The sequence below is a fragment of the Sesamum indicum genome, linkage group LG3 (assembly GCF_000512975.1).
Source record: "Sesamum indicum cultivar Zhongzhi No. 13 linkage group LG3, S_indicum_v1.0, whole genome shotgun sequence".
Lineage (NCBI taxonomy): Eukaryota > Viridiplantae > Streptophyta > Magnoliopsida > Lamiales > Pedaliaceae > Sesamum > Sesamum indicum.
Window position 1 is genome coordinate 21,223,366 of NC_026147.1, and position 13,429 is coordinate 21,236,794.

Genomic DNA, 13,429 nt, shown 5'->3' on the forward strand with positions numbered 1-13,429 from the left:
TAAATGACTATTATGATGCATCCATCAATTTTAAAAAAAACAACATATTCGACCACAGGTCACAAGTCCGATCCATCTGTTTATACGATATAGCTGAGTTTAGTTTCTTAGGAAAAAAAAATTCAAAATTAGTTCTCTAATTGTTATTTTGAAATACGAACCCGTGATTTATTTTTTCAAAAAGACTAAGACCATATAGATCCAAAGTCACAAGTCATAGACAACATGGAAATATCTATTGTCTTGCATCAGCCCACCCACTTGTACCGTGAAAAAGCATCCACCACAAGAGAGGAAAAGAAGGACAAATGTATTATTACTGGATGTGTTGTTCATGTGTTTCATGACATCTATGTCATGATCCCATGATCCCTTGCGCATACATTATTTGTGTCGATATTGTCAAAGGACATTTCATGTCAAAACGTAGAAGAAAATGACAAAATCTTCAAGTGGTGTTGTTGTTTTCAACGCTCCCCACCATGAGCAGGGTTTTGATCCCACCTCCAATGACATCGACTCCTTGACAAATAAGAGATCTCTTGCACCACCGAAAAGTAAACCAAAACCATGATAATGTCATGGCACCAAAAGGAGAGGAGCGCATACGACTTGCAAAAATTGTCCAGACATGTGTGTGTATATAAGGAAACTCCTTTAACAACTTGTTGCATGTTGCATATATGTATATACTAAGCACTCAAGCTTCTTCATTACAATCCTTTCTAAAGAAAACAAAAAGATTCTTCATTACAAATCCTTTTCTAGTATTAGTAATTTAGCATGTGTGTATATTTATTTAATTAATGAAATAGAGAAGACTTATGATGTCTTCTCAACAATTTTTCCTAATACTCAAAATAAAGGAAGCGGATCCCTACTGATCAACCCACCAGGCCTCATCTTGGCGGTCCATATTATCAAGCACATAATATCTTTTTCTCTATAGTAACTTGGTAGATCCAAAAAATTTATCAAATATCTTACTAAATTTTTAGACATCTCAAAATATTTTCGTTCAGACACTTGTCCATATGTTTATTCTACTCTTTACTGGTCAATAGATAGATAATGGAGTAAACAAATTGGCATGAAAAAACATCCTATTAATTCTTTACAAAGACACTTGGCAAGAAATATACCACTAACTTTGTTGCTGCGTGCAAGAACATATATATCCATCACTGCTCAAACAACTGCAAATTAAGAACTTATTACAAAAAGTCATGTTCAATGTGCGGTAAAAGGTGATCCAAACTTGGGTGGGACAACAACCATCTCTAGATAACATTAGCCACACAAAAGAATAATTTTTAAATTAAGTGAAGGGATGCCATAATGGTGCTCTAGTTCCAATATATGATCAATATTTATATTTGTATATTAAATGATAATAGTTTTATTGCATAATAATAGTAATTTCTGCAAGTTTAATATTGACCAGACATATAATTTAGTATCAATCAGATGGATTTGACAATTGAGTTATAATCTTGACATCCTATTATAGCTTTGTGGCAATTGATTGTATATGTGTCGGTAACTAGTCATGTAAGAAGTAGACTTAGTACTTTTCACTTTCAAGATTTTAGAAATCATTATCTGGATTGATGGCTGTTAAAGATTTTACAAGAGCTCACAAAATGTAATTGCCCCCTAAGAGTGTTGAAAATTACGAAATAGGATGAGGGTTTATTTCTTTTCATTCAACCAGATCCACGCCACCGGCAACTTATTATTACAACCATTAGTCTTGAACCAATCAAGGCCGGGCTATTGGACATGTAGATCCGTACATGCTCTGACACATTAATTTTTATAAATACTGGGGTCTTCATAAGAAAGACATGCATTTATGACTATGAGGTTTAGTTTTACGGTGCATAATATAATTGAAGTGAGCTGATTTAAACTTCAGAGAATTTTAATTGAGGATTATCCCCATAAGCAGGTCAATCCACCATTTAAATCAAGATAAAACGTAGAACCGACCTCTAACAGACATCTGACGTGACAAACTAGGTAATTATTTATCTCAGTGCGAATCATCAACAAAATAATTTGTATCTCATTAATGCTAACTAATATTGTATGCATTCAAACTAATATGAGGAATGCAGAAATCAACATGTACAATACATTTATCGATCTGATTCTACCCAAATAGATCAACAAGCTCATCGACTTGGAGTTTGACTACTCACTATTGCAGAAAATCTACATTTTGTGCAGTACTAATATATTTGAAATTTAGAATTATGCTTTGTGGCACTATCAATACCAACTATTTAAAATACATATTCTAAATCATTCCCTCAAATTCAATTCCACGAGTCTAAATGCAATCTTACAATTGTTTCTTGATAGCGACACAGAAAATATTGTCCATACACAAGGTCAAAATGGGGAAATATACAGAATTTTACTTTAGAAATGTTATATGCTCCATAATTGGGGGAGTGCGCATATATACTCATGCATGTAATGTGATGAGTTAGAGTTATGGTCCCATCAAAAATGCTGCTTTCTTTACTCCAATTTATTAGTGGGCAGTCTGTCTATATATATATATATACATGATCCTGTGTTGTGGGTTTTGGTGCATTAGATGCAATTATTCCTCTCCCAATTATATATTCCTCTAGTGGGATTCTGGGCCTCCAATTTTCATTTGACTTTTTGGTAAATGTTATTTGCAAGAGAGAATCATGTTCTCCAAGGATATATTGCCCAATGCCCATCCTCCTCCCACAAAAAGCAATGGATCACAACGAATTTTCCAACTCTTTCGGGATTTTATTTTTGGTTTCAAATTAACACAATAAAACGTGCTTCGTTTTTGCACAATATAATAAATGTCTCTTTAATCATAGTTTATATATATATATATGAAATGTGTTCTTTAAATTAAAATTTTAATTCTTTGAATAATGTAGCAAATCTTATTCTATATAAAAAATAATAATAATAATAACTAAGTTCTGCATAATATTCTCAGCAAATGGGGTACAACAGTATCCAAATAGGAAAATAATTAAAAAAAAATCTGAATAAAATGGCAGATTGACATGGATCATGGGGTCATGCATTGCCCACTTATTACAACACAAATAATTGCAATGATTTGTTTTCTATTTAATTACTCAAAGACAAACATGCATGGATGTGAATCTCCACAAACTTAGTATTTAATATAATACCAACAAATAAATTACTACTTAATTAGCACATCATTCATTAACAAATAATTAAACGAGATCCAAACATATCTCAAATGCAGAGATGCAATTAAGATAAGATCCCACAACAATACCTTATACAATCCAAATTGCTCCAACAAAGCAATTTCATGCAAATCCACATCAGATATACACCATCACTCATTCTCATGCCCATCTCCATATCTTGCCATGCCATGCACTGCATCATCCATTCTTATCACATCATCATTAAACAATTTAATTCTCAATTTTATATAATTTAATTTTTAAATAGGATGATCATTTTGATCGTAGTATATAGCATCAGAATGTTAATAAAATGTAACTGCCAACTTTATTTGAGATTCTAAATATTAAATTCTACTCACATTTACGATGAATCACAGATCGATTCTTTTAACCAGACCAATCTGAATAATTTTATATTTATTTAATTAAAATAACTAATCAAAATTATTTCAAAACATTAATCTTAAAAATTAACTTCACGAAAATGGTGGAAAATTTATTCATAGAAAATTAAAATTTAACGAGGCAGAGAAAAATAAGTATATTCGAAGATATTTTAGTCAACACATTTTGTTGATAAATGAAAATTAACATAGACCTCTCACACTCAATTTAAGAACTAGCAGCAGTGACACACTCAATGTACGTATTAAAATTTACGGTATATAAAATTTATAAATATTAATACATCTTTATATTTTTATTTATTTTTTTAATAATTATATGAAAATATGTTTTAAAAAAATTGGATGATAAAATTGAAGAGAAGAAAGAGAAAATTATATATATGGAGAAAAGTATGAATTATATAAAAATAAAAAAGAATATATGACAAAAACTTCATTGTAATTTTTGTTTTTAGATGGGGTTACTTTAGTCAATTCATTAAACATACTAACATAAATAGTTATTTTTACCTCTCCTGATTAATTAATACGGTATAATCAAAATATATTTGATACGTATGTATAATTTAAATTTTTTGTTATATTTATTTAACTAAATAAAATAATATGTATATATATAATGAATTATTGAAGATAAATAAAATAAATTACTTCAAATGCACGTGGAGAGAAAATTATTAATATTTCATCTATTAAAAAGTAATTATTCTAAAGTCTCTTATCTTAATATAAGAATAACTACATCTACATTTTTATTCTATGATCTATTTATTTGAATAATTTATTTTTTGAAAAATTATACATATACTATATAAAATATCTATATTATTTATATATACCACTTATATTATATAAAATTTACACATGCTCAAAAAATACCAATATCATTGTACAAAACTATTTTTATTTTTTAACTATCAAAAATAACTTTTACAATTCTATAATTATATAAATAAACTATAAATTAAAAGTGAGTATACCTATTTGTAAATAATATAAATATAGATTAAGATTATATTTTGGAGTGCATTTTACATATATATATATATATGTATATATATATACGCCGGCAGAGTTGCAGGGCCCCAGGCGTACATGTGTAAATATATATATATATATGCACTACGATATATACATACATATAGATATATATATTTGTATAGTGTGGCTCTGCTCCACGCGTTGCATTTCAGCAAACCTGGTATTTACTCTCCAGCTCACCTCTCTGTCTCTCTCTCTTTCTGTGTGTGTGTGTGTCTGTCTCTCTCTCTCTCTGTGTCTCTGTACATAGAGAGAGACACACACAGACGCATCTATATATACACGCACATGCACAATATACGTCTCTGTCTCTCTCTATCTCTTTATTCGCTTCTTGGCTAAATCTCTGTTTCCTCGCTCTAATTCTCTCAAAAATCCGGCGCTGCATTTGGAGGAAATTCGTGAAACCCTTTTTGATTTAATCAACCGATAGAAGGAAAAATTTTAGTGAGTATTACAAGAAAAGCTTTTGCTTTGTGGGGAAAGGCGATCGGATGCCGGCTGTGGTGTTTTGAATAGGATTAGGGGCGTATATTATACGTAGATATATATATATATATATATTTAGGTATATATATACACTGAAAATACGTAGGTTAAAAAGAAGGTCGGCTGACGAGTATGGGAGGAGAAATAGTGTATGCTGAAGAGGAAGGAAAGGAAGAGGTGAGGAATGAGGGAGAGGTAGAGGAAGAAAAAATGGTGGCCGCGCATAGGAAGTTTACGGCAGCGGGCGGAGGGTTTCCGCCGGCGATGAAGGCGGTGGTGGTTGGATATGCTCTTACTTCCAAGAAGATTAAGAGCTTTTTGCAGCCCAAGTTTGAACGGCTTGCAAGGTAATTAATTTCATTTATTTTCTTATTCAGTTTCTTTTTAGGGGATAATTATTACAAAACTCGGTGAAAATCAAGAAAACGACGCTGCTTGTCGGGTAATTCTTAGTGTATCTGATTTTGGGGGGTTTAGGTTTAAATGATTTTGAAGTTTTTATTTTTTCTTCTTGGTATTGGATTCTAGACACATAGGGATTTTGAGATTAGAAGTGTTTCTCTTGAGGTCAGCCTCGGTTTTTCTTTTGTTTTCCACTGTTTTTTTTTTTTTTTTTATCATATTCTATTGTAAACACTCATTTAAGGCTACTGTTGAGATGGGAAAGTCGTGTTTTCGTGAAGGGATGTAACTTCATGAGTGAGGGAATTTAATTCCTGTTTATGAATATTCTACATGGAATATCCTTTATGTGGTTTGCCCAACACAAGAAGATGTGATCTACCTGCGAAAAGATTTTTGTGGTCTAAAACAATGTGTGTACAATAACTAAGAAGTTTCTGCCGTTATTATATGTTCCTTGTCACTTTCCAGTGTTTGTTCTAGGACTCAGTACACTTCGTCTGTCTGGTTTGCGTCATTCGAATTGATGTGGGAGTTTGAGTTTATGACTGGTGAATTTGTTTTGACAATTTGATATCTAAGTTGGAACTGTTAGCTGTCACAGTCTCCAGTTGTTAATTCAATTATTTTTGGTCTGCATTTGGACCAAAAGACTTGAAGGCTGGATGGTCATGTTCTTCATGTTTGTATATTTTCTTTGTGGCATCACTTTTAAGGTAGGGTCTAGAGCTGTCAAATTCATAATTTGGTTTTGGCACGCTAAGTTTTATTGGAAAAAAGGAGGACCGCAATAACATATTGATGCTTATTGTTTGATGGCTGCAATTATTGCCAGCATAATGACTCTTTTTCATGTAAAAAGTTTTTACCGATCAGTGTGTAATGTGTGGAGTACTGTCAGTTAATAATATTATGTTGATGCAGGAATAAGGGAATTCGGTTTGTAGCTATTGATCAAAGTAGGCCCCTTTCAGAACAAGGTCCTTTTGACATTGTGTTACATAAGGTGAGTTGCTTGTGCTTTCTCCATCTGTAATCCAACTTCTGCTTGACAATTTTGGACACATATTAATATCTGCATTCTGACTTTGTGCAGTTATCTGGAAAGGAATGGCGGCGAGTACTTGAGGTAGTGTCGTCTTTTATATCTGTATTTATATTGAACCGTGGCAATGGATTGACATGTTGAAAAGACAAATTAGATTACTTAGGCAATTACAGACTGATGAAATGATTGGACATCCATTGTGAGTCAACTGCGGACAGCTGCAGTCTTTTCTTGAACTTCTCCCATCTAACATATTACAGAGGACTTCAATCTCTCCTCCTCATGAATCATGATTTCATAATTGAGGTTGAAGCCTCAAGATTCAAGCAAAAATGGTGTTCTCCTTCCATGGACTGTTAAGCTGATTTCTGGGTTTAGATTCCGCGGAGGATTCCTGATTTTATCTTTATCAGCAGGTTCTCCTTTCCAAGGTCAACACCACCCTTATATTGGCTTTCTGAGGAGAGGGCTAACCTATTTCATGTTTTCTATACTTATTTGTGTTTCTTCATGGTGTCTTTTGATGTTGTTACTTGGATTATAATTGCTCGCTCCTTCCTGTACGGATGTTTGGGCTTGTTAGCGTCTATTGTGCTAAGCTTCTAGTTTGGTTTGATGAATGTTAACTTGTTCCTAAAAGATTGACAACATAAAAGCATCTTTGCTTTACGTGGTGTATGAGTTAAACTTTCTGAAATGTTGCATGCTTGTTGTGTGCCATAAAGTTGCTTGCCATGGACAACCATGAATATAAAGAATCTTGAACTCCTCAACATAAAGGGTACAAGGGATTGTTTGGGAAACAAAGATCCCTCTTGGCTAGAGAATTTGTTAGTGATTAATCAATTCTGTTCTCGAAATGAGATCTATGAAATCTGCCGTGCTAAATATATCTTTTGGAGAATGAAAGAGTGAATAATTATATACAGACAAATTGCCATATAGTTATAGATTTTTGGACAGTTATAATTTTAACTATAGGTTCTCTCATTGTTTGTGTATTAACATTGTAGGCTCAGACAATTGCATGCGATAGTCTTGCTCCAGTGTGGACTAAATAACCATCTCCTTTTGAGAATAATAGAATCTTATGAAATGAATTTTTGCACTTGCCTTGAGTTCTTACTAACAAGAGATAACTGTACTGCAGAAAAATGCTTCTTTGATCTTCTAGATGCACTTCTAGAAAATGGTGTCATTCTCATTTGGCCGGGAGGTTGTGGGTTTGATCTCATAACTTCAATCTTAAGTAATCATCAATTGTAGGTTCAAGCAAACATATTGACCAATATATCCTAATTCTTAGACCATATCACACTTGATACAGTAGTAAGATCAAATGTCTGATACTATGAACCTAAGGAGTTGGTAACTCACTTTTAAAAAAGCTTTACCTTGAGATCCCCTTCATGATCTTCCTGATGCTTTCACAATCGAAGATGGAATCATTGCTTTTGGACACTGCATAGTTCTTGACTTTGCTGTTTATAAACTTGTTGGTACATATATACTCCAGGTTGTCATCTTTTATAAAGAAGTGTTTTGCACAAATTCTTTGCATTAATCCAGAAAAACCTGATTTTTTGTCTGATAAAAGGCGCTTTTGTCTTGTTTAACTAATATAAGGTTGACATATATTGGGTTCTCATTTAATAACTTCCAATCTTGTTTCCTATGTTTCATCTTTTTGGTTTCTATTTCTCTCGTGTGTCCTCTTGCTTGTGCATGTAGAAGATGTACAGACTGGAGTTCATGAATTTGAGCTTGATGCATTTCATGTCTGCAGAGTTTCTAAGGTCCTCTTCTCATCATTGCTTTTAACTTCTTTTTGAAGGATTACCGGAATGCACACCCTGAGGTCACAGTTCTTGATCCTCCTGATGCCATACAACAGGTGCACAATCGTCAGTCCATGCTTCAGGATGTTGCTGACCTGAATCTGTCAGACCCCTATGGTAATTCAATTGTTATGCACAAAGATATATTTGCACTTGGACAAGGGGAAGGGGCAGACTTGCTAGAAATCTGCTTGCTTTTATCTGTTGCCATTGGTCCTTTTCCAGAAATATAATGAATGTGGCCAAGAAAATTGTACCTGGACTTACTACAAACTGATTCATGTACATCTTGTGGGCAGGAAAAGTCGGTGTGCCTAAACAGTTGGTCATCAAGAAAGATTCATCGGCTATTCCTGGTGCAGTGAACAAGGCTGGGCTGAGACTACCAATTGGTACGGCTCAATATTATTCTTACAGATATCAGGATAATCAGAAAATTTTAGAGAAATAAACTTCACTTGTACAAGCACCAAACTCATCATAGTACACGAGAAATTCCCAACTGTTTTGTGATGTTGAATGTTTTTATGTAAGGAATATTTAGTAGCGCTTTTGTTCTCATTTAGGTATTAATGTTGTTTTAAATTACACATTTCAGTGGCAAAGCCTTTGGTTGCAAAGTCACATGAGTTATCTCTTGCATATGATGAGTTCTCCCTCCAAAAGCTGGAACCACCACTTGTTTTGCAGGAATTCATTAATCACGGTATGACGACATAATTCATATTGTTTTCATTACCTTAAAAAGTGGTTTGCACGGATTAATACACCAAATGAAGCTTTTTGTGTTTGACCCTTTCATTCTTCTTGTTACAGGAGGCGTACTCTTCAAAGTTTATATTGTTGGCGAAGCGATAAAGGTAGTAAGGCGATTTTCCTTACCTGATGTCAGCAAGCGTGAACTATCAAAGAATGCTGGCGTTTATCGCTTTCCGAGGGTATCTTGTGCAGCTGCATCTGCTGATGAAGCAGACTTGGATCCTTGTGTTGCTGGTGAGCTTATTCTGTTTGCTTGCATTATGTTCCATGAAATTCACTAGTTGGCTTGTGGTACAGTCGAATGTGTTCTTTACTGATCCATGAAATACAGGATAGTTACATAGACAATCCCTGCTGTTCAGACATAAACCATTCAGTTCTAGAAATTGAGTGCATTCCTACATTCTGGTTATGTTATAGGTTCTTTCCTAGCCATCTTTCTTGGAGGATTTATTAATGTAAAACTACTACAGGGGGTACGATGTAAATTTTGAAATGGACATTTTTGAATGTGAGGTGTCAGTGTAATCATTCCATTAATTTATGTTCCGTCTTAGTTACCGATTTCTTGCTTTGTTACCTTAATCTTGTTTTGAGCAAGGACATGTGATGGAATGGTTCTCATGTTTTGGTTCCTCTCCTCCCTGCAGAGCTACCTCCAAGACCATTACTGGAGAGACTGGCTAGAGAACTACGCAGGAGGCTGGTACGCATTTTATTTAATCTTGATGTTTGTCCGTAGCTGAGATCTCTCGTGACTATAAATATAATACTTGATGCTCTTCTTATAGGGCCTCCGGCTGTTCAACTTGGACATAATCCGAGAGCACGGAACTCAAGACCACTATTATGTGATAGATATAAACTATTTTCCAGGTACACCCATAACCCACTTATCTGCTTACGAACAGATGATCGCATTGGATATGAATCTAAAATAACATCTTTCTCACAGTGATATTGCTTCTTTTTCAATTAACTTTCAGGCTATGGAAAAATGCCAGAATATGAACATATATTCACAGATTTCCTTCTAAGCCTGGCACAGAGCAAATAGAAAGAGCTGATAACACCTCTGCTGTACAAGACGTTAAGGCTCGAAAACAGCAGGAAAAATCAGAAGCATGACTCCTGCAATGCTCACCAATCATGATTTTGCATCGGAGGCTAAAGAAAGCAAGAAATTAGTTTCTCTACTCTTGGTCCTCGGCAATAAGTTAAGTTGCTGCGAAGGCAATAGATCATCTTGGAGAAAGTCCAGGCGATGATTCTACGAAGGTCTTTTATCGTTAACGTTTCCTCTCTACTATTGCTAATACTCATTTTCATATGCGCCTGCACGTTTTCTTGTTTTACTGAGGGGTAGTAGTTGGTCGATCCGGGACGACCGACTCCATTATAGTATTGACGAGTAGTAGTAGTTGTCGGCCAAAGTGTATTTCACATGTATAAGGCCTTCTGATTCTCCCTGTAAATCCTTCTTAGTTTAAACTTGTAAAAGTTTGCTCCCAGTTGGCTTATTTACATCTTTTGGAAGAAAGTGAGTGTTGATGGCATTTTTATCTTTGGTGTAGAGTCTGAGCCTCAGGTCAAATCCATCTGGACATACAAAGGTAGAATGAATGATGTGTAATGAGTACATACTAAGCTACACCATAGGAAAGAACCTTTATAAAAATAAAGGAACAGTTAATTTCACTTGGATCAGCTTTATAAATATGGAATTATAGTTTTTCTCCAAAAAAATTTGCATTTGCAACCCCTAAGAATTCTCTATTTACAATTTTTTCCCTTGCGTCATAACCTCCATAAAATTTCAATTCTCTCTTTTCAACATTTTGTATAATTGATTGGTAGAGATACACTAATAATATTTTTTTATGTTTATAAGAGCAAATGTAATATATATATATAAGTAAATAATTATTAAGTTAAAATGGTGCACCTATAATGAAATATTGTCATTGACGAACACAAAAGTAGTCGTATTGTTAGTGCAAAAATTATATAAAAAAAATTATTTTTACTCACAAATAGCGGTTATTGTCGCGATATTAATTTTAAAATTATAAAAAATATCCTTATATATTTCAATCATTATTATTCAAATTCTTTTTTTAATCTATCTATCTATATTATTTATCTATACTAATATAAAAATTTCACTCGTAAACGGCATTTTGTAAATCGGTGAAGTCAAAATTGATAATATCACTTAATTAGTATATTTTATTCATTTATTTATTTATTTCTTTTTAAACATAATATATTGATTTATATAATTTATTTTTATTTATAATATATATTTTAAAGCATAAATAATAATTAAAATACATGCACGTAGAGACGATGTGTCTTAGTTTTAAAAAACAAATGGGGAAAGGTGTATTTTTGCATTCTCATATGAATCTAGGTGTAATTAATCCAAGAAATAGATGAATAATTTGAGAGCTATTAATAATTAATTTTACAATTACACATATTATGTAATTCAGTTGAGATAATTTGTGCTCAGATTTGCCAAAAATGAGAATAATTTTTACCCCGTAAAATATAGTAAAGATTTTTTATTACAGTTGGTGGCATACCATCGAATGATTGGTGTGCATCTCAATGCTTGATTCTGGTTTAACACATACTTGCCAATTAAATACACTACCTGTTCAACAAAGCATCAAATATTTTCTGGAAGCAGCGACATGCATCATCAGTTAATCGTTGTATTTTTGTTTCTCAATCGAGTAAAAAAATAATGTTACAACAAACTCATATATGATGGATTCAGTAAATCAGTTGGTAGATAATTCCTTATCATAATGAGTAGTTTCATATAACAATTAAGGACTAATTTTCCTAAAATGTTACTGCATTCTCAACATAACAGAAACAACAATTGAGTCGAGATACAAACTTAAATTTCCAAATCAAAAAGGAAAAAGGGCAGACCCGATTCAAATAAGTAAACGAACATGGCAAGATATATAACAAAATCAGGGATAGGAAACTAAAATTACTCAGACTGGACAGCCTCCGGGGGAGCGGGAGCGGGAGCGGGAGCGGGAGCTTCAGAGGAGGTGTCGTCGGACACAAGCGTCCAGTCCGGGGGAAGAGGGGGAAGCGGAGGGTACACGGTGGGACGACGTCGTATGTCGGAAGGACGAGTCTTACGAGGGCGCGTCTTCATGTGATGTTTGGTGGCCTTTTTCTGTGGCCTGGACGAGCACTCTATGACGAGCCCACAACCACCATGGCCGCCGCCCAGCGTCAGCGGAACTGCCTTGGTTGCGGCGGAGGAGGGAGGGGGGAGCACGAGTCTTGCACCAAAAATGGCTGAGACCGACATTGTCTTTTCGCGTGGTGGTGGTTGAGGATAATAAAGCAGATAAGAGTGCGTTTTTATGGAGATGGAGTGAAAGGGGGTCAGGTTGGGGATTGGGATGAGAATTTCAGACTCTATGCTCAAAAACTACACTACTTTACTGTGTTCACTTAAATTACTGCTCACCCACTTTACTTTTTACTTTTACTTTTAGTGCTTAAATTATGCCATACTTTATGTGTATGTAAAAATATTTAAAAATTATAAATAACTAATATTTTTATTAATAAATTAGTTATCAATTATAGATTAGTAGCTTCAAGAATATAAAAGTGTCAAAAATTAAGAGTTTGAGGGATTTTAATAAATTTATTAGAAATATTAAAATTACTATTATGATCAAATTTTATTAAAAAATTAAAAGGTAAATTTAATATTACAAAATTGGTAGCATAACAGAATTTTCTTTTATAATAATATAGATGTTAAAAAACTGTTCAATACACTTTGTACGATATATAATTTGCTTTATGGGACCCCAAGTGTTATACTCAAATTCAATACAAATCACTATTTTTTTTAAATAACTCAATTCAAAAATATTCACTCAACCCAAATAATCAAAGTGAACATAATATAATTTGCACAAAACCTTTTTTTATCCTTTAATTACATAGATTAAAAACTTACAGACTGTCAATTTACTTGTTATTATTATTATTATGGGAATTGTTAGTACATGCAATACATTTATTACGTGTGTAAAATAACTTAAATATTATTGGAATTGGTAAAACAAAATGTAAGAACAAGAGAGAGAGAGAAAAGATCAATGGGAAGGGGGAAAAATAGTAAAATATTTTCAATTTTTAGAAAAAGAATTATTTAAGAGCATT

At 33.4% G+C, this 13,429-nt stretch overlaps 2 protein-coding genes across 3 annotated transcripts; one reads left to right on the forward strand and one right to left on the reverse strand.

Moving 5' to 3' along the window:
• LOC105159068 (inositol-tetrakisphosphate 1-kinase 3) lies at positions 4,814 to 10,738 on the forward strand. 2 transcript variants are annotated; one of them, XM_011076007.2, is made up of 10 exons: positions 4,814 to 5,514; positions 6,494 to 6,575; positions 6,666 to 6,698; positions 8,452 to 8,572; positions 8,755 to 8,847; positions 9,054 to 9,161; positions 9,272 to 9,448; positions 9,865 to 9,920; positions 10,006 to 10,090; positions 10,201 to 10,738. In XM_011076007.2, the coding sequence occupies exons 1-10, from the start codon at positions 5,300 to 5,302 to the stop codon at positions 10,269 to 10,271; spliced, it is 1,041 nt and encodes a 346-aa protein (XP_011074309.1). In that variant the 5' UTR covers positions 4,814 to 5,299; the 3' UTR covers positions 10,272 to 10,738. The 2 variants fall into 2 exon arrangements, with proteins under 2 accessions (XP_011074309.1, XP_011074310.1); XM_011076008.2 differs by lacking the exons at positions 4,814 to 5,514; positions 6,494 to 6,575; positions 6,666 to 6,698 and adding an exon at positions 6,717 to 7,048.
• Positions 11,993 to 12,660, reverse strand: LOC105159069 (50S ribosomal protein 6, chloroplastic). Its single transcript, XM_011076009.2, has one exon. It carries the CDS (start codon positions 12,555 to 12,557, stop codon positions 12,225 to 12,227), a length of 333 nt encoding a protein of 110 aa, XP_011074311.1. The 5' UTR covers positions 12,558 to 12,660; the 3' UTR covers positions 11,993 to 12,224.